A 20,701-nucleotide genomic window follows, 5' to 3' on the forward strand; every position below is an offset into this window, starting at 1 on the left:
CCGGGGATCCTCCGGAATTCCCGGCCTCCGGATCCAGGAATTCCCTCCCAGCAAAAAAAACAAAATTCCAGGAAAATCAAACGAAAATCCCAAAAAAAAAAAAAAAAAAAAAGTTGGATTTTGCTGGAAAAGCTTCCCCGGTCCCTTCCGGATCCGGGAATTCCTGGGAAGAGCCCCCAGGAATCCCGGAATTCCCAAATCTTTCCCCCGAATCCGGCGTTCCCGGGGGGTTTTTTATGTACACGGCGCCAAATCCCGGCCTGGGAGCCCATCCCGGAATTCCGGGAATTCTGAGATTCCCGGGAACGCTGAGGGCCGGTCCCGGAATCCTGGGAATCCCGGGAATCCCGGGAATGCTCAGTTCTCCTCGGCCCCCTGCTGGGCTTGGATGAAGCCAATCCCAGGAATTCCAGGATTCCCGGGAATTCTCAGTTCTCCTCGGATGAACGCCATTCCCACAATCCCAGAATTCCTGGGAATCCCAGGAATGTTCAGCTCTCCTCGGCCCCCTGCCGGGCTCGGATGAAGCCATTCCCAAAATCCCAGAATTCCAGGAATTCTCAGTTCTCCTCGGCCCCCTGCCGGGCGCGTATGAAGCCATTCCCAGAATTCCAGGAATTCCAGGAATTCCCGGGAATTCTCAGTTCTCCTTGGCCCCCTGCCGGGCGCGGATGAACGCCATTCCGTGGGTCCCAGAATCCCAGAATCCCAGGAATTCCCGGAATCCTCAGTTCTCCTCAGCCCCCTGCCGGGCGCGGATGAAGCCATTCCCAGAATCCCAGAATCCCAGGAATTCCCGGGAATCCTCAGTTCTCCTCGGCCCCCTGCCGGGCTCGGATGAAGCCATTCCCAGAATTCCAGGAACTCCAGGAATTCCAGGAATTCTCAGTTCTCCTCGGCCCCCTGCCGGGCTCGGATGAACGCCATTCCCAGAACTCCAGGAATCCCAGAATCCCGGGAATTCCAGGAATTCTCAGTTCTCCTCGGCCCCCTGCCGGGCGCGGATGAACGCCATTCCCAGAATCCCAGAATTCCGGGAATTCCAGGAATTCTCAGTTCTCCTCGGCCCCCTGCCGGGCGCGGATGAACGCCATTCCGTGGGTCCGGAAATGCGTTTTCAGGTTGAGCTGACTCTCGAATCCTCTCCCGCAAACTTTGCACTCCAACTTCCCCTGCGCCGCTCCGCCTGTTCCTCCGCCTGTTCCTCCGCCTGTTCCTCCGGCTGTTCCCCCGGCTGCTCCCCCGGCTGCTCCCCCGGCGGAACCGGCGCCGCCCCCTCGGGAGGCGCTTCCCGGCTCCTCGGCGGGATCCGAGCCCTTGCGCTTCTTGTGGGAGATGAAGCGGTGCCGGCTGAGGGAGCCGGGGGAGGCGAAGCACAGCCCGCACTCCCGGCACTGCTGGCTGCCCGTCGCCGTGGCTGCGCCGCTTGTTCCGGTTGCGCTCGCGGTGTTGCCGCGGTGCTGGGCCAGGTGCGCCTGTAGCTCGGCGCGGGCGGCGGCGGCGAAGCCGCACTTGCGGCAGCGGAACGGGGCCTTGGGGGGTTTGGGGATTTGGGAAGGGGGGGTGGTGCTGTCGGGCTCCTCGCTGCACGAATCGTCCGAGGAGAGCTTGCGCTTCCGGCCGGGAGCCTGGGGGACAGGGGAGGAGGGGTCAGGGGGAGGGGAATGGGAGGGAACGCCGGGAATTCGCGGGAAACAAGCAGGAAACACCCAGGAAACAACCAGGAAAAACACCCAGGAAACACCCAGGAAACGCCCAGGAAACACCCAGGAAAAACACCCAGGAAACACCCAGGAAACACCCAGGAAACACCCAGGAAACACATGGAATTCACGGGGAAACACCCAGGAAACACCCAGAAAACAACCAGGAAAAACACCCAGGAAACACCCAGGAATTCATGGGAAAACACCCAGGAAACACCCAGGAAACGCCAGGAATTCACAGAAAACACCCAGGAAACACCCAGGAAAGCACAGGAAACACCCAGGAACCCCCCAGAATTCACAGGAAATCCCAGGAAACACCCAGGAAACACCAGGAATCCCCTGGAATTCCCAGGAAATTCCCAGGAAACCCCCACAAAACCCCCAGAATCCCCGGAAATCCCTGGGAACCCCCCCGGAATTCCCAGAAAACGCCAAGAACCCCCCAGAAATCCCCACAAAACCCCCGGGAACCCCCCGGAATTCCCAGGAAACCCCCCAAGAACCCCTCAGAATCCCCGGGAAACGGCGGAATTGGCGGGAAACGGCGGAATTGGCGGGAAACGGCGGAATTGCCGGGAAACGCCGGAATTGGCGGGAAATGGCGGAATTGGCGGGAAACGCCGGAATTGGCGGGAAACGCCGGTACCTGGGCGCCGGCGGCTCCGCGCGCCGCGGGCAGCTCGAGGCCGCGGCCGTCGGCTCCGGAGAGGCCGTGGCGCACCTGGATGTGCTTCTCCAGGATCAGGCGGCTGCTGAACGTTCGCTTCCCCTCCGTGCAGTACCTGCCGCGGGAAAACGGGAACGCTGCCGCCGGAATTCCCAAATTCCTCCCAGCCCCGGAGCACAAACCCTTCTCCTTCCCGGAATTCCGACTGCCAACTTGGGCGGGACGGGCGGGAAGCGAGCCCTGAATTCTTTGGGAATTAAACCCCGATTCTTTGGGAATTAAATCCCAATTCTTTGGGAATTAAACCCTGATCCCCTTGGGAATTAAACCTCGATTCTTTGGGAACTAAACCCTGATCCCCTTGGGAATTAAACCCTGATTTCTTTGGGAATTAAACCCCAATTCTTTGGGAATTAAACCCCAATCCTTTGGGAATTAAACTGGGAATTGTGGAGATCCCGGGAATTGTGGGGATCCCAGAAATTGTGAATCCCAGGAATTGGGGGGAATCCCGGAAATGGGGGGATCCTGGGAATTGGGGGGATCCCGGGAATCGGGGGATAACAGGAATGGGGGGTTCCCGGGAATTGGGGATCCCGGGAATGGGGGAATCCCAGAAATGGGGGAATCCCGGGAATCGGGGGGATCCCAGGAATGGGGGGATCCCAGGAATCGGGGGGTAACAGGAATGGGGTGTTCCCGGGAATTGGGGATCCCAGGAATCGGGGGGATCCCAGGAATTGGGAATCCCAGGAATGGGGGGATCCCGGGAATGGGGGGATCCCGGGAATCGAGGGGATCCCAGGAATCGGGGGGATCCCAGGAATGGGGGATCCCGGGAATGGGGGGTCCCAGGAATCCCGGGAATACCGGCAGGGGTAGACGCGTTTGATGCCCTCGTGGTTGACGCGGACGTGGCGGCGCAGGCTGGGCGCGGAGCAGAAGGAGCGCTCGCACAGGTGGCACGGGAACTTCTTCACCGACTGCGGGAACACCCAGCGGAAATCCCGGGAAATCCCACGGGAAAACCCACGGGAAAACCCCGGGAAATCCCCAGGAAAATCCCCAAAACAGCCCAGGAAAATACCAACAAATCCCAGATGAAAACCCTGGAAAATCCCAGATAAAAACCCCAGAAAATCCCCAGGAAAATCCCAAACAAATTCCCAGGAAAGCCCCACAAACATTCCAGGAAAACCCTGGAAAATCCCCAGGAAAATCCCAAACAAATTCCCAGGAAAGCCCCACAAACATTCCAGGAAAACCCTGGAAAATCCCAGAGAAATCCTCAGGAATATCCCCAGGAATATCCCAAACAAAATCCCAGGAAAACCCCGGAAAATCCCTGGGAAAACCCCAGGAAATCCCGGGAAAACCCCAGAAAAATCCCAGAGAAATCCTCAGGAAAACGCCAGAACACACCACGGGAAAATCCCAGGAAAATCCCGGGAAAATCCCAGAAAATCCGGGAAAAATCCCTGAGAAAACCCCAGAAAAATCCCAGAGAAATCCTCAGGAAAACGCCAGAAAACACCCCGGGAAAATCCCAGGAAAATCCCGGGAATATCCCAGAAAATCCGGGAAAAATCCCTGAGAAAATTCCGGAAAATCCCGGAGAGATCCCGGAAAAACCCCGGATCATCCACGAGCCGAGATTCCCGCCCCAGCCAGAGCCAGGAACTCCAATCTCCCCGCCCCAACCCCCATTCCCGAGGGGTTTCCCGGCCGGAATTCCCGGGAATTCCCGCCATTCCCACCTTTCCGTGCTCCCTCTTCATGTGCGCCACGTACTCGTCGCGCTCGGGGAACCACGAGTGGCAAACGCCGCAGGTCCAGCCGCTGCCCTTGGATTTATTCCCGGATTTCCGCTGGAATCGGCTCCGTTTGCTCTTCCGCAGCTCCGGGGAGCTCGGGGGCTCCTCCTCCTCCGTGGAGCTCGAGGATTCCTCGGAATTCTTGGCCACCGGAGCTTCCAGAGGCTCCGGTTTGGGCGTCAGCAGAGCCGGGGATTTCTTGGAGGAGTCGTCCTTGGATTTCTGGGCTTGGTGGGAGTTCTGGGAAGGGGAAATCGGGAATGGCGGAGGGGATCCGTGGGGGATCGGGATCTGGGATTTATCCCGGAAATCCCGAGGAGAGCGGGAAAGGGAATCCTGGAATGGTTTGGGATGGAAAAGGTCCTTAAATCCCATCCGATCCTGGCCCATTCCCATGGAAATTCCAGGTGGATCCAGGGGTGGGGAATCCATGGAAAAATCTGGGCTGGGATCTGGGATTTATCCCTGAAATCCCAAAGAAACCAAAACAGGGAATGCTGGAATGGTTTGGGATGGAAAAGATCCTTAAATCCCATCCAACCCCACCCCAATCCCACGGCAGGGACATTCCCAGTGTTCCAGGGATGGAGAATCCATGGAAAAATCTGGGCCGGGATCCAGGATTTATCCCAAAAATCCAAAACAGGGAATGCTGGAATGTTTTGGGATGGAAAAGATCCCAAAGAGCCTTAAAAATCCCGGGCTGGGGACATTCCCAGCGTGCCAGGGGGTCCTGGAGACTCCCAGGGATGGGGAATCCATGGAAAATCTCCGGCAGGATCCAGGATTTATCCCAGAAATCCCAAAGAAACCAGCCCAGGGAATCCTGGAATAGTTTGGGATGGAAAAAATCCTTTGGAAAAACCACCCAGATCCCGGCTCCCGCTTCCCTTCACTCATTTCCCCCAATTTTTCCTGGAATTCTGGCATTTTTGGCCAGAATTCCATCATTTTCAGCCAGAATTCCGGCATTCCCAGCTGGAATTCCGAGCTGCTCCAGCAAGGGGTGATTGAACACCTGGAGCTCTCCCCCACCCTCATTTCCCCCATTTTTTGCTCAGAATTCCATCGTTTCCGGATGGAATTTCACCGTTTTTGGCCAGAATTTCACCGTTTTCGGCCGGAATTTCACCGTTTTTAGCCGGAATTTCACCGTTTTTAGCCGGAATTTCACCGTTTTTAGCCGGAATTTCGCCGTTCCCGGCCGGAATTCCGGCATTCCCGTCGGGAATGGTGCCTGACCTTGAGGTGCTCGAGCATGGTTCGTTTCTGGGCGAAGAGCAGCGGGCAGTGGGGGCAGCGGAAGACGCTGACGCGCTGCGGGAGCAGGTGCTGGTCAAAGTGCGACGAGAGCAGCGGCTTGTGCGTGAACACCGTGTCACACATGGCACACTTGTAGATCAGCCTGGAAAAATCCATGGGAAACCCGTGGGAAATCCATGGGAAATCCATGGAAACCTGTGGGAATCGTCCCAGGAAAAATCCCGGGAAAAATCCCAGGAAAAATCCCAGGAAAAATCCATGGGAATATCAATGGGAACGATGCGTGAACACCGTGTCACACACGGCACACTTGTAGATCAGCCTGGAAAAATCCATGGGAAACCCGTGGGAAATCCATGGGAAATCCATGGAAAACCTGTGGGGATTGTCCCAGGAAAAATCCTGGGAAAAATCCCAAGAAAAATCCATGGGAATATCAATGGGAACGATGCGTGAACACCGTGTCACACATGGCACACTTGTAGATCAGCCTGGAAAAATCCATGGAAAATCCATGGGAAACCCGTGGGAAATCCATGGAAAATCCATGGAAAACCTGTGGGAATCGTCCCAGGAAAAATCCCAAGAAAAATCCCAAGAAAAATCCATGGAAATCCATGGGAATATCAATGGGAACGATGCGTGAACACCGTGTCACACACGGCACACTTGTAGATCAGCCTGGAAAAATCCATGGAAAATCCGTGGGAAATCCATGGAAAATCCATGGAAAACCCGTGGGGATCGTCCCAGGAAAAATCCCGGGAAAAATCCATTGGAATCCATGGAAATTCCATGGGAATATCGACGGGAACGATGCGTGAACACCGTGTCACACATGACAAGGTCAGCCTGGAAAAATCCATGGGAATCATCGGAAATCCATGGAAAACCCATGGGAAACCCGTGGGAAATCCATGGGAATTGTCCTGGGAAAAATCCTGGGAAAAATCCCAAGAAAAATCCATGGAAAATCCATGGGAATATCAATGGGAACGATGCGTGAACACCGTGTCACACATGGCACACTTGTAGATCAGCCTGGAAAAATCCATGGAAAATCCATGGGAATATCAATGGGAACGATGCGTGAACACCGTGTCACACATGGCACACTTGTAGATCAGCCTGGAAAAATCCATGGAAAATCCATGGGAAACCCGTGGGAAATCCATGGAAAATCCATGGAAAACCTGTGGGAATCGTCCCAGGAAAAATCCCAAGAAAAATCCCAAGAAAAATCCATGGAAAATCCATGGGAATATCAATGGGAACGATGCGTGAACACCGTGTCACACACGGCACACTTGTAGATCAGCCTGGAAAAATCCATGGAAAACCCGTGGGAAATCCATGGAAAATCCATGGAAAACCCGTGGGGATCGTCCCAGGAAAAATCCCGGGAAAAATCCATGGAAATCCATGGGAATCCCATGGGAATATCGATGGGAACGGTGCGTGAACACCGTGTCACACATGACAAGATCAGCCTGGAAAAATCCATGGGAATCATCGGAAATCCATGGAAAACCCGTGGGAAACCCGTGGGAAATCCATGGGAATTGTCCTGGGAAAAATCCCGGGAAAAATCCATGGAAATCCATGGGAATCCATGGGAATTCCATGGGAATATCGACGGGAAGCTGTGCGTGAACACCGTGTCACACAAGGCACTCTCGGAAAAATCATCCCAATTTTTCATTCCCGAATTTCCCACCCCCCGTCCCTTCCCCTCCCCCTCCCCCGCCGGACATTCCCAGTGTATTCCCGGCGTTTTTCCCGCTGTTTCCCCCTGTTATTCCCAGCGTTTTTCCCGCCGTTATTCCCGGTGTTTTTCCCTGTGTTATTCCCGTTGTTTCCCCGTTATTCCCGGTGTTTCCCCGCTGTTATTCCCACTGTTCCCCCTGATATTCCCGGTGTTATTCCCGCCGTTCCCCCGCCGTTTTTCCCGGTGTTTTTCCCTGTGTTATTCCCGCCGTTCCCCCGTTATTCCCAGTGTTATTCCCGCCGTTCCCCTGCCATTATTCCCGCTGTTATTCCCGCTGTTCCCCCCTGTTATTCCCGGTGTTATTCCCGGTGTTATTCCCGGTGTTATTCCCACCGTTCCCCTGCCGTCATTCCCGCTGTTATTCCCGCCGTTCCGCCTGTTATTCCCGGTGTTTTCCCGCTGTTATTCCCGCCATTCCCCCAGTGTTATTCCCGGTGTTATTCCCGCTGTTTTTCCTGCCGTTTCCCTGCCGTTATTCCCGGTGTTATTCCCGCCGTTCCCCGCCATTTTTCCCGGTGTTTTTCCTGGTGTTTTTCCCGGTGTTGTTCCCGCTGTTATTCCCGCCATTCCCCCAGTGTTATTCCCGCTGTTTCCCCGCCGTTATTCCCCCTGTTATTCCCGCCGTTCCCCCGTTATTCCCAGTGTTATTCCCGGTGTTATTCCCACCATTCCCCTGCCATTATTCCCGCTGTTATTCCCGCCGTTCCGCCCGTTATTCCCAGTGTTATTCCCGGTGTTTTTCCCGTTTTTCCCAGTGTTATTCCCGCTCTTATTCCCGGCGTTCCGCCCGTTATTCCCAGTGTTATTCCCGCTGTTATTCCCGCCGTTCCGCCCGTTATTCCCAGTGTTATTCCCGGTGTTATTCCCGCCGTTCCCCCGCCGCTATTCCCGCCGTTTCCCCGTGTTATTCCCGCCATTCCCCCGGTGTTATTCCCGGTGTTATTCCCAGTGTTATTCCCGCTGTTTCCCCGCCGTTATTCCCCCTGTTTTTCCCACCGTTCCCCCGGTGTTGTTCCCGGTGTTGTTCCCGCCGTTCCTCCGTTATTCCCAGTGTTATTCCCGCTGTTTTTCCTGCCGTTTCCCTGCCATTATTCCCGCTGTTATTCCCGGCGTTCCCCCGTTATTCCCAGTGTTTTTCCCGCTGTTTTTCCTGCCGTTTCCCCCTGTTATTCCCAGTGTTATTCCCGGTGTTATTCCCGCCGTTCCCCCGCCGCTATTCCCGCCGTTTCCCCGTGTTATTCCCGCCATTCCCCCGGTGTTATTCCCGGTGTTATTCCCAGTGTTATTCCCGGTGTTATTCCCGCTGTTTCCCCGCCGTTATTCCCCCTGTTTTTCCCACCGTTCCCCCGGTGTTGCTTCCGGTGTTGTTCCCGCCGTTCCCCCGTTATTCCCAGTGTTATTCCCGGTGTTTTTCCCGCCGTTTCCCTGCCGTTATTCCCGGTGTTATTCCCGCCGTTCCCCGCCGTTTTTCCCAGTGTTATTCCCGGTGTTATTCCCGCCGTTATTCCCGGTGTTATTCCCGCCGTTCCCCCGTTATTCCCAGTGTTATTCCCGCTGTTTTTCCCGCCGTTTTTCCCAGTGTTATTCCCGCCGTTTTTCCCGGTGTTGTTCCCGCTGTTTTTCCCGCCATTCCCCCGTTATTCCCAGTGTTATTCCTGCCGTTTTTCCCGGTGTTGTTCCCGGTGTTATTCCCAGTGTTATTCCCGCCGTTTTTCCCGCCGTTCCCTGCCGTTTTTCCCAGTGTTATTCCCGCTGTTTCCCCGCCGTTATTCCCCGTTTTTCCCGCCGTTCCCCCGTTATTCCCAGTGTTAATCCCGCTGTTTTTCCCGCCGTTCCCCCGTTATTCCCAGTGTTTTTCCCGCCGTTCCCCGCCGTTTTTCCCTGCGTTTTTCCCGCCGTTCCCTGCCGTTTTTCCCAGTGTTATTCCCGGTGTTATTCCCGCCGTTCCCCCGTTATTCCCGGTGTTATTCCCGCTGTTTTTCCTGCGGTTTCCCCCGTTATTCCCAGTGTTATTCCCGGTGTTATTCCCGCCATTTTTCCCAGTGTTTTTCCCGCCGTTTTTCCCAGTGTTATTCCCGGTGTTTTTCCCGCCGTTCCCCGCCGTTTTTCCCGGTGTTGTTCCCGGTGTTTTTCCCAGTGTTTTTCCCGCAGTTTCCCCCTGTTATTCCCGCCGTTCCCCCGTTATTCCCAGTGTTATTCCCGCCGTTTTTCCCTCTGTGTGTTTCCCCGGTGTTTTTCCCGGTGTTGTTCCCGCCGTTCCCCCGTTATTCCCAGTGTTATTCCCGCCGTTTTTCCCGCCGTTTTTCCCGCCGCGTGTTCCCCCGGTGTCGTTCCCGCAGCACTGACTTGGCGGGCTGCGCGCCGCAGGCCGGGTGTTGCGCGCACAGGTGGCCCTGGGCGCTGGGGGAGGATTTGAAGGCCATGGGACACACGGGGCACTTGTGGAAAACCTCGCAGTGACAGCTCTGGATGTGGGATTTGATGGAATTGACGCCGCCGAACACCACGGAGCAGCTGGGACACCTGCGGGGATCAGGAGGGAAACGGGGTTCCAACGGGAGCCGGGAATTCCCAAAGGGATCAGGGAATTCCCAGTGGGATCAGGGGTTCCAAAGGGATCCGGGAATTCCCAACGGGATCGGGGGATCCAAAGGGATCCGGGAATTCCCAACGGGATCTGGGAATTCCCAGTGGGATCAGGGGTTCCAAAGGGATCTGGGAATTCCCAAAGGGATCCGGGAATTCCCAGCAGGATTGGGGGATCCAAAGGGATCCGGGAATTCCCAGCGGGATCCGGGAATTCCCAACGGGATCAGGGGATCCAAAGGGATCCGAGATTTCCCAGCGGGATCCGGGAATTCCCAGCGGGATCTGGGAATTCCCAGCAGGATTGGGGGATCCAAAGGGATCTGGGAATTCCCAGTGGGATCAGGGGTTCCAACGGGAGCCGGGAATTCCCAGTGGGATCGGGGGTTTCCAAAGGGATCCAGGAATTCCCAACGGGATTGGGGGTTCCGAAGGGATCACGGATTCCAAAGGGAGACAAAGTTGACCAGCAGGAAATTCCCACCACATCCCATGAGCACACCCCGCTTCTGGACCTTTCAGTGATTCCCACCCCGGTTATTCCCAGAATCCCCAGTTATTCCCGGAATTCCCGGTTATTCCCGGTTATTCCCGGGATTCCCGGCATTCCCGGGATTACCTGTAGCCCACCCTGCGGGAGAAGTGCAGGCAGGACTCCCGCAGGTGGCTCTGGAAGTTGGCCAGCAGGAAATTCCCAGAATCCCCGGTTATTCCCAGAATCCCCGGTTATTCCCGGTTATTCCCGGTTATTCCCGGCATTCCCGGCATTCCCGGGATTACCTGTATCCCACCCTGCGGGAGAAGTGCAGGCAGGACTCCCGCAGGTGGCTCTGGAAGTTGGCCAGCAGGAAATTCCCGCCCCGGTTATTCCCAGAATCCCCGGTTATTCCCGGGATTCCCGGCATTCCCGGGATTACCTGTAGCCCACCCTGCGGGAGAAGTGCAGGCAGGACTCCCGCAGGTGGCTCTGGAAGTTGGCCAGCAGGAAATCCCCAGAATCCCCGGTTATTCCCAGAATCCCCGGTTATTCCCGGTTATTCCCGGTTATTCCCGGTTATTCCCAGCATTCCCAGAATTCCCAGCATTCCCGGGATTACCTGTAGCCCACCCTGCGGGAGAAGTGCAGGCAGGACTCCCGCAGGTGGCTCTGGAAGTTGGCCAGCAGGAAGTTGCCGCCGCACTCGGGGCACACGTGGGGCGGGCGGCTGCGGTGCATGCGCTGGTGCGCGCTGAAGCTGCAGCGGTTGGCCAGGATCATGGGACACGCCGAGCACACCTGAGCGGGGGGGAAAAATGGGAATTCCGGGAATTCCGGGAATTCCGGGAATTCCGGGAATCCCGGGCTCTGGGATGGTGAAAAACTCCAGGGAGGTTTGGGTGGGAAGCAAAGGGTGGGGGAGTTATGGGAGGGTTTGGCGAGGAAGGGGTTAAAAATGGTGATGGGGAATTCCCGACGGGATCAGGGTTCCAGAAAGTTCTGGGGAATTCCCGACGGGATCAGGGTTCCAGAAAGTTCTGGGGAATTCCCGACGGGATCAGGGTTCCAGAAAGTTCTGGGGAATTCCCAACGGGATCAGGATCCAAACAGGACTGGGGAGATTCCAGTGGGGACTGGGATGGGATGGATCAGGATGGATCTGTTGGGATGGGATGGGATGGATGGGATTGATGGGATTTATGGGATGGGATTTATGGGATTTATGGGATTTATGGGATTTATGGGATGGGATGGATGAGATTTATGGGATCTATGGGATGGGATTTAAGGGATTTATGGGATTTAAGGGATGAGATTTATGGGATTTATGGGATTTATGGGATTTATGGGATTTATGGGATTTATGGGATGGATGGGATTTATGGGATTTATGGGATGAGACTTATGGGATTTATGGGATGGGATTTATGGGATTTATGGGATTTACAGGATGGGATGGATGGGATTTATGGGATTTATGGGATCTATGGGATTTATGGGATGGGATTTATGGGATTTATGGGATTTATGGGATGGGATTTATGGGATTTATGGGATTTATGGGATTTATGGGATGGGATGGATGGGATTTATGGGATTTATGGGATCTATGGGATTTATGGGATGGGATTTATGGGATTTATGGGATTTATGGGATGGGATTTATGGGATTTATGGGATGGGATTTATGGGATTTATGGGATGGGATTTATGGGATTTATGGGATTTACAGGATGGGATGGATGGGATTTATGGGATTTATGGGATCTATGGGATTTATGGGATGGGATTTATGGGATTTATGGGATTTTCGGGATGGGATCCACAGATGGATGTTCCCAGTGTCCTCTCACCTTCTCCCAGCTCCTCAACCATCTCCGAGCATCTCCTGACACCTCCCACCTTCGTCCCACCATGTCCCACCTTCTTCTTCTCGTGATGTCCCACACTTCCCACCATCTCCCACCTTCTCCCACCTTCTCCTCATGATGTCCCACCACCTTCTCATCATCTCCCCACTGCTCTCCTACCTTGTTCCACCTTCTCCCACCTTCTCCTCATGATGTCCCACCACCTCCCACCATGTCCCACTCTCTTCTTCTCGTGATGTCCCACACTTCCCACCACCTCTCCACCATGTCCCACCTTCTTCTCACAATGTTCCACCACCTTCCCACCATCTCCCACCTTCTTCTCACAATGTTCCACCACCTTCTCACCACCTTCCCACCATCTCCTATCTTCTTCTCATCATGTCCCACCACTCTCCCACCTTCTTCCCACCATCTCCCACCTTCTCACCACCTCCCCACCATCTCCCACCTTCTTCTCATCATGTCCCACCACCTTCTCATCATCTCCCCACCTTCTCCCACCATCTCCCACCTTCTTCTCATCATGTCCCACCACTCTCCCACCTTCTCCATATGATGTTCCACCACACTCCCACCACTCTCCCACCACCTCCCCACCTTCTCCCATCTTCTCCCACCATGTCCCACCGTGTCCCAGCTTCTCCCACCTTCTCCTCATCATGTCCCACCACTCTCCCACCATCTCCCACCATGTCCCACCTTCTCACCACCTCCCCACCATCTCCCACCTTCTCCATATGATGTCCCACCACCTCTCACCACACTCCCACTGCTCCCCCACCATGTCCCACCAACTCCCACCTTCTTCTCATGATGCCCCACCACCTTCTCATCATCTCCCCACCTTCTCCCACCATCTCCCACCACTCTCCCACCTTCTTCTCATGATGTCCCACCACACTCCCACCTTCTCCCACCTTCTCCCACCATCTCCCACCACCTCCCACCACTCTCCCACCTTCTTCTCATGATGTCCCACCACACTCCCACCTTCTCCCACCATGTCCCACCACCTCCCACCACTCTCCCACCTTCTTCTCATGATGTCCCACCACCTTCTCATCATCTCCCCACCATGTCCCACCACCTCCCACCTTCTCCCGTCTCTCACCGTGCTGCCTCCTCCCGCCGTCACCTGCTGGAAATGCGCCGCCAGCCCGGCCTTGTCCTTGCACTGCTCCTTGCACTCCAAACACCTGAAACAGCTGTAGCTGCTCTGCTCCGTCCCCAGCGGCATCACCGGCGTTTCCTGCGCCGCCGCCGCCGCCGCGCTCCCTCCTTCCGCCGCCGCCGCCACCGCCAGCGCCGCCAGCGGCGTCACGTCGGGCTGCCCGATCATCTGCTCCAGCGCCACCGGCCGCATCACCAGGTGCGAGCACTGCATCACCAAGCCCTTGTCCTTGTGCTCGCGGGCGTGCAGCAGCAGGCTGCACTTGTTGAAGAACACCAGGCGCTTGGCGCAGTGGTTGCAGGTGACCTCGATGCGCATGCTGCGCCGGTCGTAGTGCCGCGCCAGGCTGCGCTCCAGCGCGAAGGCGTCGCCGCACTCCAGGCAGCGGTAGCCGGCGGGCGGCAGCGCCAGGCTGGACTCGGCGGGCGGGCTCAGGTTGGGCCGGTAGGTGGGCAGCGGGTTTTTGCCGTTGAGGATTTTGTTGAAAGCCTCCACCAGGCTGGACTGGCTGCGGGAGATGACGGTGCCGGCCACGCCGGGCGCCGATTTGGCCGCGGCCGCGCCGCCGCCGTCGGATTTGGCGGCGCCGTTGGCTTTGGGGAGGGGTTGCGGCACCAAGCTGAGGATGTTTTTAGCCACGGATTTGCCGCCCTTCGCCGGGAGCGCGGCGGATTTCTGCTGGGCCACGCTGGCGGCGATCAGCATGGCGCTGCTGGCGCTCTGGATGGTGGCCACCGGCAGCACCGTGCCCTTCAGCTTGGTGCCGTTGCCCAGCTGCACGCTCACCGTCCTGGGCCCTTCCGCGCCCTTGGCGGCGCCGGGCAGCTCCGGCTTCTCCCTGGGCGCCGCCTCCGCCGGGAATTCCGAGGTTTCCTGGGAATTCTGCTGGCCCGGGATGCCGGCGGAGGGCGGCTCCGAGTCCGAGGAGACCCTGGTGACCGTCCTGGTGATGCTGCCGCAGGAGGTTTTGATGGTTTTGATGCGGACTTTGAGCGGCCGCGAGGAGCTGGAGGAGGGCGAGTTGGTGTTTTCTTCCTCCTCCTCCTCCTCCTCTTCCTCCTCCTCCTCCTCCTCCTCGCCGCTGGAAACGCTGCCGGGGCTCCCCATGGATTTCTCCAGCATTTCCCGCTCTTCCTTCAGGGAGAGCTGCTTGGGAGAGGGCGGGATGGGAATTCCCGGAGAGGAGAAAGATTCCCGAGGGCTCCCGGGCGAGCGTTTGAGCTCGGCGCCGCCGCCGCCGCCGCCGTCCGGCGCCGCCGCGTCCGATCCCGGCCAGGGCGCGGCGGGAGAATCCTCGGCGGCGGAATAGCGGACGCTGACGGATTTCAGGTGATCCAACACCGAGCCCTTGGGGCTGGAGCTCCGGGCCGGAGCCTCCTCCGAGTCCGATTCCTCCTTTTTGATGCGGGCAACGGGGTGGGATCCGTCGCCGGCCCGGAACGGCGCCGGGAAAGGCGGATCCAGACCCTCGGAGGATTCTCCCAGGGATCTCTTGGAATCCGGGGTGGGGGACGGAGCCAGCGAGGGCACGGCCAGGGATTTCTCCTTGCCTTTGCACTCCCGGGATCTGTCGATCAAATTGGCGCCGTCCTCGCTGGGATCGGGGCTGAAATGCGAGAACAAATCCAAAGCCTTGGAGTTCTTCTCCTTGCCCCAGCACTCCCCGTTGGAAGGCGCCTCCCCGGAGCGGGAATTGGGCGATCTGGGAACGTCGGAAGCTCCGAATCCGTTCTGGAGGAGCCTCGGGGCCATGCCGTGCCCCTCCTTCCCTCGGGAATCCAAGTTCTCCAGCTGCTCCGGACACACGGTGTTCTTGACGATGACGCTGACGGCCGAGATGTCCGGGTGGGGCAGGACGTGCTCGGCAGGGCCGGCGGATCCCGGCTCTCCCGGGATTTGTTTGCCGTGGGATTCGGGATCCTCGTGGTGGGAGTGGATGGCCTCGTTGGCGTCGATGTCGGGGATGTCGAAGGCGGCCAAGAGGTCGTCGAAATCCGGGGTTTTCATGTCCCCCATGGCTGGGAAGGAGCTGGGAAAAAAGGAGTGGGGGGAGAAAGGGGCTGAGGGCGTCGGGAATTTGGGTTTTCCCAGTGGGAATTCCTGGGTTTCCATCCCCAGAAATCCCGGGAATCCCGATATTCCGCAGCCTTTTCCTGTTCCTGGTTTATCTCCCAGAATTCCCATTAATTCTCCATTTCATTCTAATTCCCGTTCCTTTCCTGTTCCGTTTTATTTCTATTTCTCTTCCATTCTGTTCCCGTTTTTATCCCATTCCCATTTCCATTCCCATTCCCATTCCCATTTATTTCAATTCCCGTTCCATTTTGATCCCATTCATTTCCCATTCCCACCCCAAATCCCCCCCTTTCATCCCAAAAAATCCCCATTCCCACCCCAAAAATTCCCCTTTTATCCCAAAAATCCTCATTCCCACCCCAAATATTCTCCTTTTATCCCAAAAATCCCCATTCCCACCCCAAATATTCCCCTTTTATCCCAAAAATCCCCATTTCCACCCCAAATATTCCCCTTTTATCCCAAAAATCCCCATTCCCACCCCAAAAATTCCCCTTTTATCCCAAAAATCCCCATTCCCACCCTAAATCCCCCCCTTTTGTCCCAAAAATCCTCATTCTCACCCCAAATATTCCCCTTTCAGCCCAAAAATCCCCATTTCCACCCCAAATATTCCCCTTTTATCCCAAAAATCCCCATTCCCACCCCAAAAATTCCCCTTTTATCCCAAAAATCCCCATTCCCACCCTAAATCCCCCCCTTTTGTCCCAAAAATCCTCATTCTCACCCCAAATATTCCCCTTTCAGCCCAAAAATCCCCATTTCCACCCCAAATATTCCCCTTTTATCCCAAAAATCCCCATTCCCACCCCAAATATTCCCCTTTTATCCCAAAAATCCCCATTCTCACCCCAAATATTCCCCTTTTATCCCAAAAATCCTCATTCTCACCCCAAAAATTCCCCTTTTATCCCAAAAATCCCCATTCCCACCCCAAATATTCCCCTTTTATCCCAAAAATCCCCATTCCCACCCCAAATATTCCCCTTTTATCCCAAAACTCCCCATTTCCACCCCAAAAATTCCCCTTTTATCCCAAAAATCCCCATTCCCACCCCAAAAATTCCCCTTTTATCCCAAAACTCCCCATTTCCACCCCAAAAATTCCCCTTTTATCCCAAAAATCCCCATTCCCACCCTAAATCCCCCCCTTTTGTCCCAAAAATCCTCATTCTCACCCCAAATATTCCCCTTTCAGCCCAAAAATCCCCATTTCCACCCCAAATATTCCCCTTTTATCCCAAAAATCCCCATTCCCACCCCAAATATTCCCCTTTTATCCCAAAAATCCCCATTCCCACCCCAAAAATTCCCTTCCCAGCCCCGCTGCCGATCCATCCCCTGAATTCCCGGGAAAGCCTCGGGATCCGGCCCCATCCCAGGGACAATTCCCAGTTAACCCCTGGAATTCCGGAATTCCAGCAGGTCTGGAAGCTCCACGGAATTTTGAGTTTTGTGTTTTTTTTTTAGGGAAAAATCTCCTTTCATGAGGAAGGATTTTATTCCCACATTTTTTCCAGCCTGGAAAAAGTGGGAAAGAGCCATGGATCCAACCCCAAATTCCAGCCCTGAATTCCCGCTGGATTTGAGGCCTCTGGAGGAATTCCACTGACTTTTCCTCTGGAATGTGCCCCAGGAGAGGCCTTTTCCTTCCCAAATCCCTTTTTTTTCCCCTGCCCTTTTATCCCATGAAAAGCCTCCCCAGGTAGGGAATGAATCCTTTGGAAAAGCCGGGAATTGTTTTGGGGGGGGAGGGAATTGGGCTCTTTGTCCTTTCCCATTCACATCCAAATCCTTGGGAATGTTTGGGATGGATCCAGGATTTCCCCAGCTCAATTCCTTCCTCCTGTCATCCCAATCCAAGGGTTTTTTTTGGGAATAAGCACACCCAGGACTGGAAGATCCAAAAGGAGCCGTGTGGGAGCGGGAGCGGGGTTTGGAAAATCCTTCCCGGCTCAGTTTCCCTTGGAAAAGGAGGTGGGAAAAGCGGGAGAGCCACGAACAGGGAGAGATTATCCCAAAAAATCCACCTGTGGCAAATCCTGGTTTCCAAACTGATCCCAAATTCCTCACACGGATCCCAAATTCCTCACACAGATCCCAAATTCCTGATCCCAATCCCAAACTCCTGATCCCAAACTCCTCACACTGATCCCAAACTCCTGATCCCAAACTCCTTACACTGATCCCAAACTCCTCATCCCAATCCCAAACTCCCCATCCCAAATTCCTGATCCCGATCCCCCATCCCAGTCCTAAACCCCTGATCCCAAACTCCCCATCCCAAACTCCCGATCCCAAATTCCTGATCCCAATCCCCCATCCCAATCCTAAATCCCTGATCCCAAACTCCCGATCCCAAACTTCCAATCCTGCTCTCAAACTCCTCATCCCAAACTCCCAATCCTGATCCCACTCTCCCCATCCCAATCCTAAATCCCTGATCCCAAACTCCCCATCCTGATCCCAAACTCCTGATCCCAAACTCCTGATCCCACTCTCCCCATCCCAATCCTAAATCCCTGATCCCAAACTCCCCATCCTGATCCCAAACTCCTGATCCCAAACTCTTGATCCCACTCTCCCCATCCCAATCCTAAACCCCCGATCCCAAATTCCCCATCCCAATCCTAAATCCCCAATCCCAAACTCCTCATCCCCATCCCAAACTCCTGATCCCAAACTCCCGATGCCCCCGTGCCGCTCCCGCCCCCATCCCGGCGCAGCTGCCGAGGGATCCGTGTGGGATTAAATTCCCAGGATTTGGAGGGAATTAATTCCCGACCATCTGCCGGCCCCGGAGCCGCGGCACCGCCCGGGGCTGGCCCCGATCCCACCATCCCGACAAATCCCAAAATCCCGACATTCCCAACGGGAAAGGGAACGGCTCCAGCCCCGGCAGGAGCCAGGAGGGTTCCGGGATTCCCGATTTTCCCAGGACGGGAAAATGGGGATGGGGCTGGGCAGGGATTCCGTGGGATTTTGGGGTTTTCCCAAATATTCAGGATCTCAAGGTCCCCATCCCGACCCCAAGGGCTCAATCCCAAATTCCCCATCTCAGTCCCAAACTCCCCATCCCGAATTTCCTGTCCTGATCCCAAACTCTCCATCCCAAATTCCCCAATCCCAAACTCCCCATCCCAAATTCCCCATCTCAATCCCAAACTCCCCATCCTGAATTTCCTGTCCTGATCCCAAACTCTCCATCCCAAATTCCCCAATCCCAAACTCCCCATCCCTATCCCAAATTTCCCATCCTGATCCCAAACTCCCGATCCCAAATTCCCAATCCCAAATTCCCCATCTCAATCCCCAAACTCCCCATCCCAAATTTCCCATCCTGATCCCAAATTCCCCATCCCAAATTTCTTGTCCTGATCCCAAACTCCCCATCCCAAATTCCGGTTAGGAGAGGACGGAGGAAGGACCGAGACCTCTCGAAATCCCAGGATTTGGGATGGGGAAGGGCTGCCCGTGACCCCCCAGAATTTCAGGATCGGGGTGAGGGGGGAGAATGATCCTGATCCCCACAAATCCCGGGATTTCTTTTTGTGGAAAGACCTGAACATGACCCCTCGAAATCCCGGGATTTCGGACGGGAGGGGGGTGACCGAGACCCTCCAAAATTCCAGGATTTCGGAGGGAAAAGATGACGATGACCCCAAAAAATCCCGGGATTTTTTTAGTCGGGAAGGAGCGACCGCGACCCTCCAAAATTCCGGGAATGGAGGGGGAACGATCACGACCCCCAAAATCCCCGGGATTTTCGGAGGGAAGAGGTGACGATGACCCCTCCAAATCCCGGGAATTTCCAGGGAAGAGGTGACGATGACCCCTCCAAATCCCGGGATTTTCGGAGGGAAGAGGTGACGATGACCCCTCCAAATCCCGGGAATTTCGGAGGGAAGAGGTGACGATGACCCCTCCAAATCCCGGGATTTTGGGGGTTGTTCCCGTCCCTTCCCCCCTCAGGCCGGGCCCCCTCAGGCCGCGTTTCCCGCCCAGGCCTCGCCCCCCCCTCAGGCCTTGACCCCCTCAGGCCTCTCCCGCCCCTCAGGCCCCGCTACCTGGAGCTGCGCTCGGGGGCCGCTCCCCGGCTGCCGCTGCCCGCTTCTCGATGCCGCTTCTCGATGCCGTTCCCGGTTCCCGGTTCCCGATCCCGGTTCCCGATCCCGGTCCCGTTCGGGCCCCTCAGCGGCGCCGCTTCCCCTCCGCCACTTCCTGCTTGGGCCCCCACGGCCCCGCCGGCCGCTCGCGCCGCGCGTTCCCGCCCCCGCCGCGCTTTCCCATAGGATGAAACGCCCGTCACTCATCAAAGCGCGCGTTCTGATTGGTCATTACTGCTGTCACTCAATGCTGATCGCGGCCGTCCGCACTCCCCATTGGCTGAGCGGGACCCGCCCCCCACAGGGTGCGTTAATTGGGGAGAGCGGGTGTCATTCAACTGGGAAAGCCCCGCCCACAGCGATGTTCTCGCTTTCTATTGGTTCCCAGGACTGGCGCATCACTCTGCCGATTGGTGGAAAGGGCTGTCCTTCAAGTCTCCCCCTCCTGTTCTCGCTTCTCATTGGTGGAAACGCGCTGTTTATCAAGAGCGGGTTCCGGCCGCCATTGGCCTCACGGAGCGTCCATGGCGGCGGCTCCCAGCCGGGGGCTCTTACAGGGCGCGGGATTTGTCCCTCAGCGCTTGAACCCGCCCAGCCCGGGCCGGGAACGCTTCAAGCCCCTCCTGCCATTCCCTGCCAGCGCTGTCGCTCACAAACAGAGCTGAGGGGATGTCCCGCCCACCCCCGCCTGTTGCGCGATGCCATTGGTGGATTGCGCTGTCACTCAAACCCGTCTCTGTCTCCTCGCTCTCCGATTGGCTGGAGTGCCCAAAAGCCCGCCAAGCCAATCCTCGTCGCTCATTGGTCCGCATAGCTGCCACTCATATATAACCCCGCCTTCCTCCTCCCCCTATTGGCCTGCATCTGCTCCTCCCCTTTGCTGATTGGTTGGTTTTGTTGTCCATCAACGCTCAAGCCCCGCCCCGGCAAACAGCGCGCGGGGGATGCCGGGAGCTGCTGCGGAAATTCCGCTCCCGCTGAGGCCGGGCCGGAAATTCCTTCTCTTCCCACAATTCCCAAGGAATTCCGTGGGTTATTCCCAAGAATTCCCCGCCATTCCCAGGAATTCCCTTCAATTATCCCGACCGCTCCCAAGAAACTCTTTCAATTCCCGCCAAAAATTCCTTTTAATCCTTTTATTCCCACGAAATTCCTTGCGTTATTCCCACCATTCCTAAGAAATTCCGCA

General features: G+C 56.1%; 1 protein-coding gene across 1 annotated transcript; it reads right to left on the minus strand.

The window, feature by feature from the left end:
• Positions 1-370: 370 nt before the first annotated feature.
• ZNF687 (zinc finger protein 687) lies at positions 371-19,637 on the minus strand. Its single transcript, XM_086866397.1, has 9 exons — positions 19,474-19,637; positions 13,271-15,359; positions 10,905-11,083; positions 9,568-9,744; positions 5,433-5,595; positions 4,134-4,430; positions 3,247-3,359; positions 2,356-2,491; positions 371-1,628 (listed from the first exon to the last, which is right to left on the minus strand). The coding sequence occupies exons 2-9, from the start codon at positions 15,344-15,346 to the stop codon at positions 1,053-1,055; spliced, it is 3,717 nt and encodes a 1,238-aa protein (XP_086722523.1). The 5' UTR covers positions 15,347-15,359; positions 19,474-19,637; the 3' UTR covers positions 371-1,052.
• Between the last annotated feature and the right edge of the window lie 1,064 nt (positions 19,638-20,701).

Source organism: Cyanistes caeruleus, chromosome 30, assembly GCF_971803275.1.
Source record: "Cyanistes caeruleus chromosome 30, bCyaCae1.hap1.1, whole genome shotgun sequence".
Classification (NCBI taxonomy): domain Eukaryota; kingdom Metazoa; phylum Chordata; class Aves; order Passeriformes; family Paridae; genus Cyanistes; species Cyanistes caeruleus.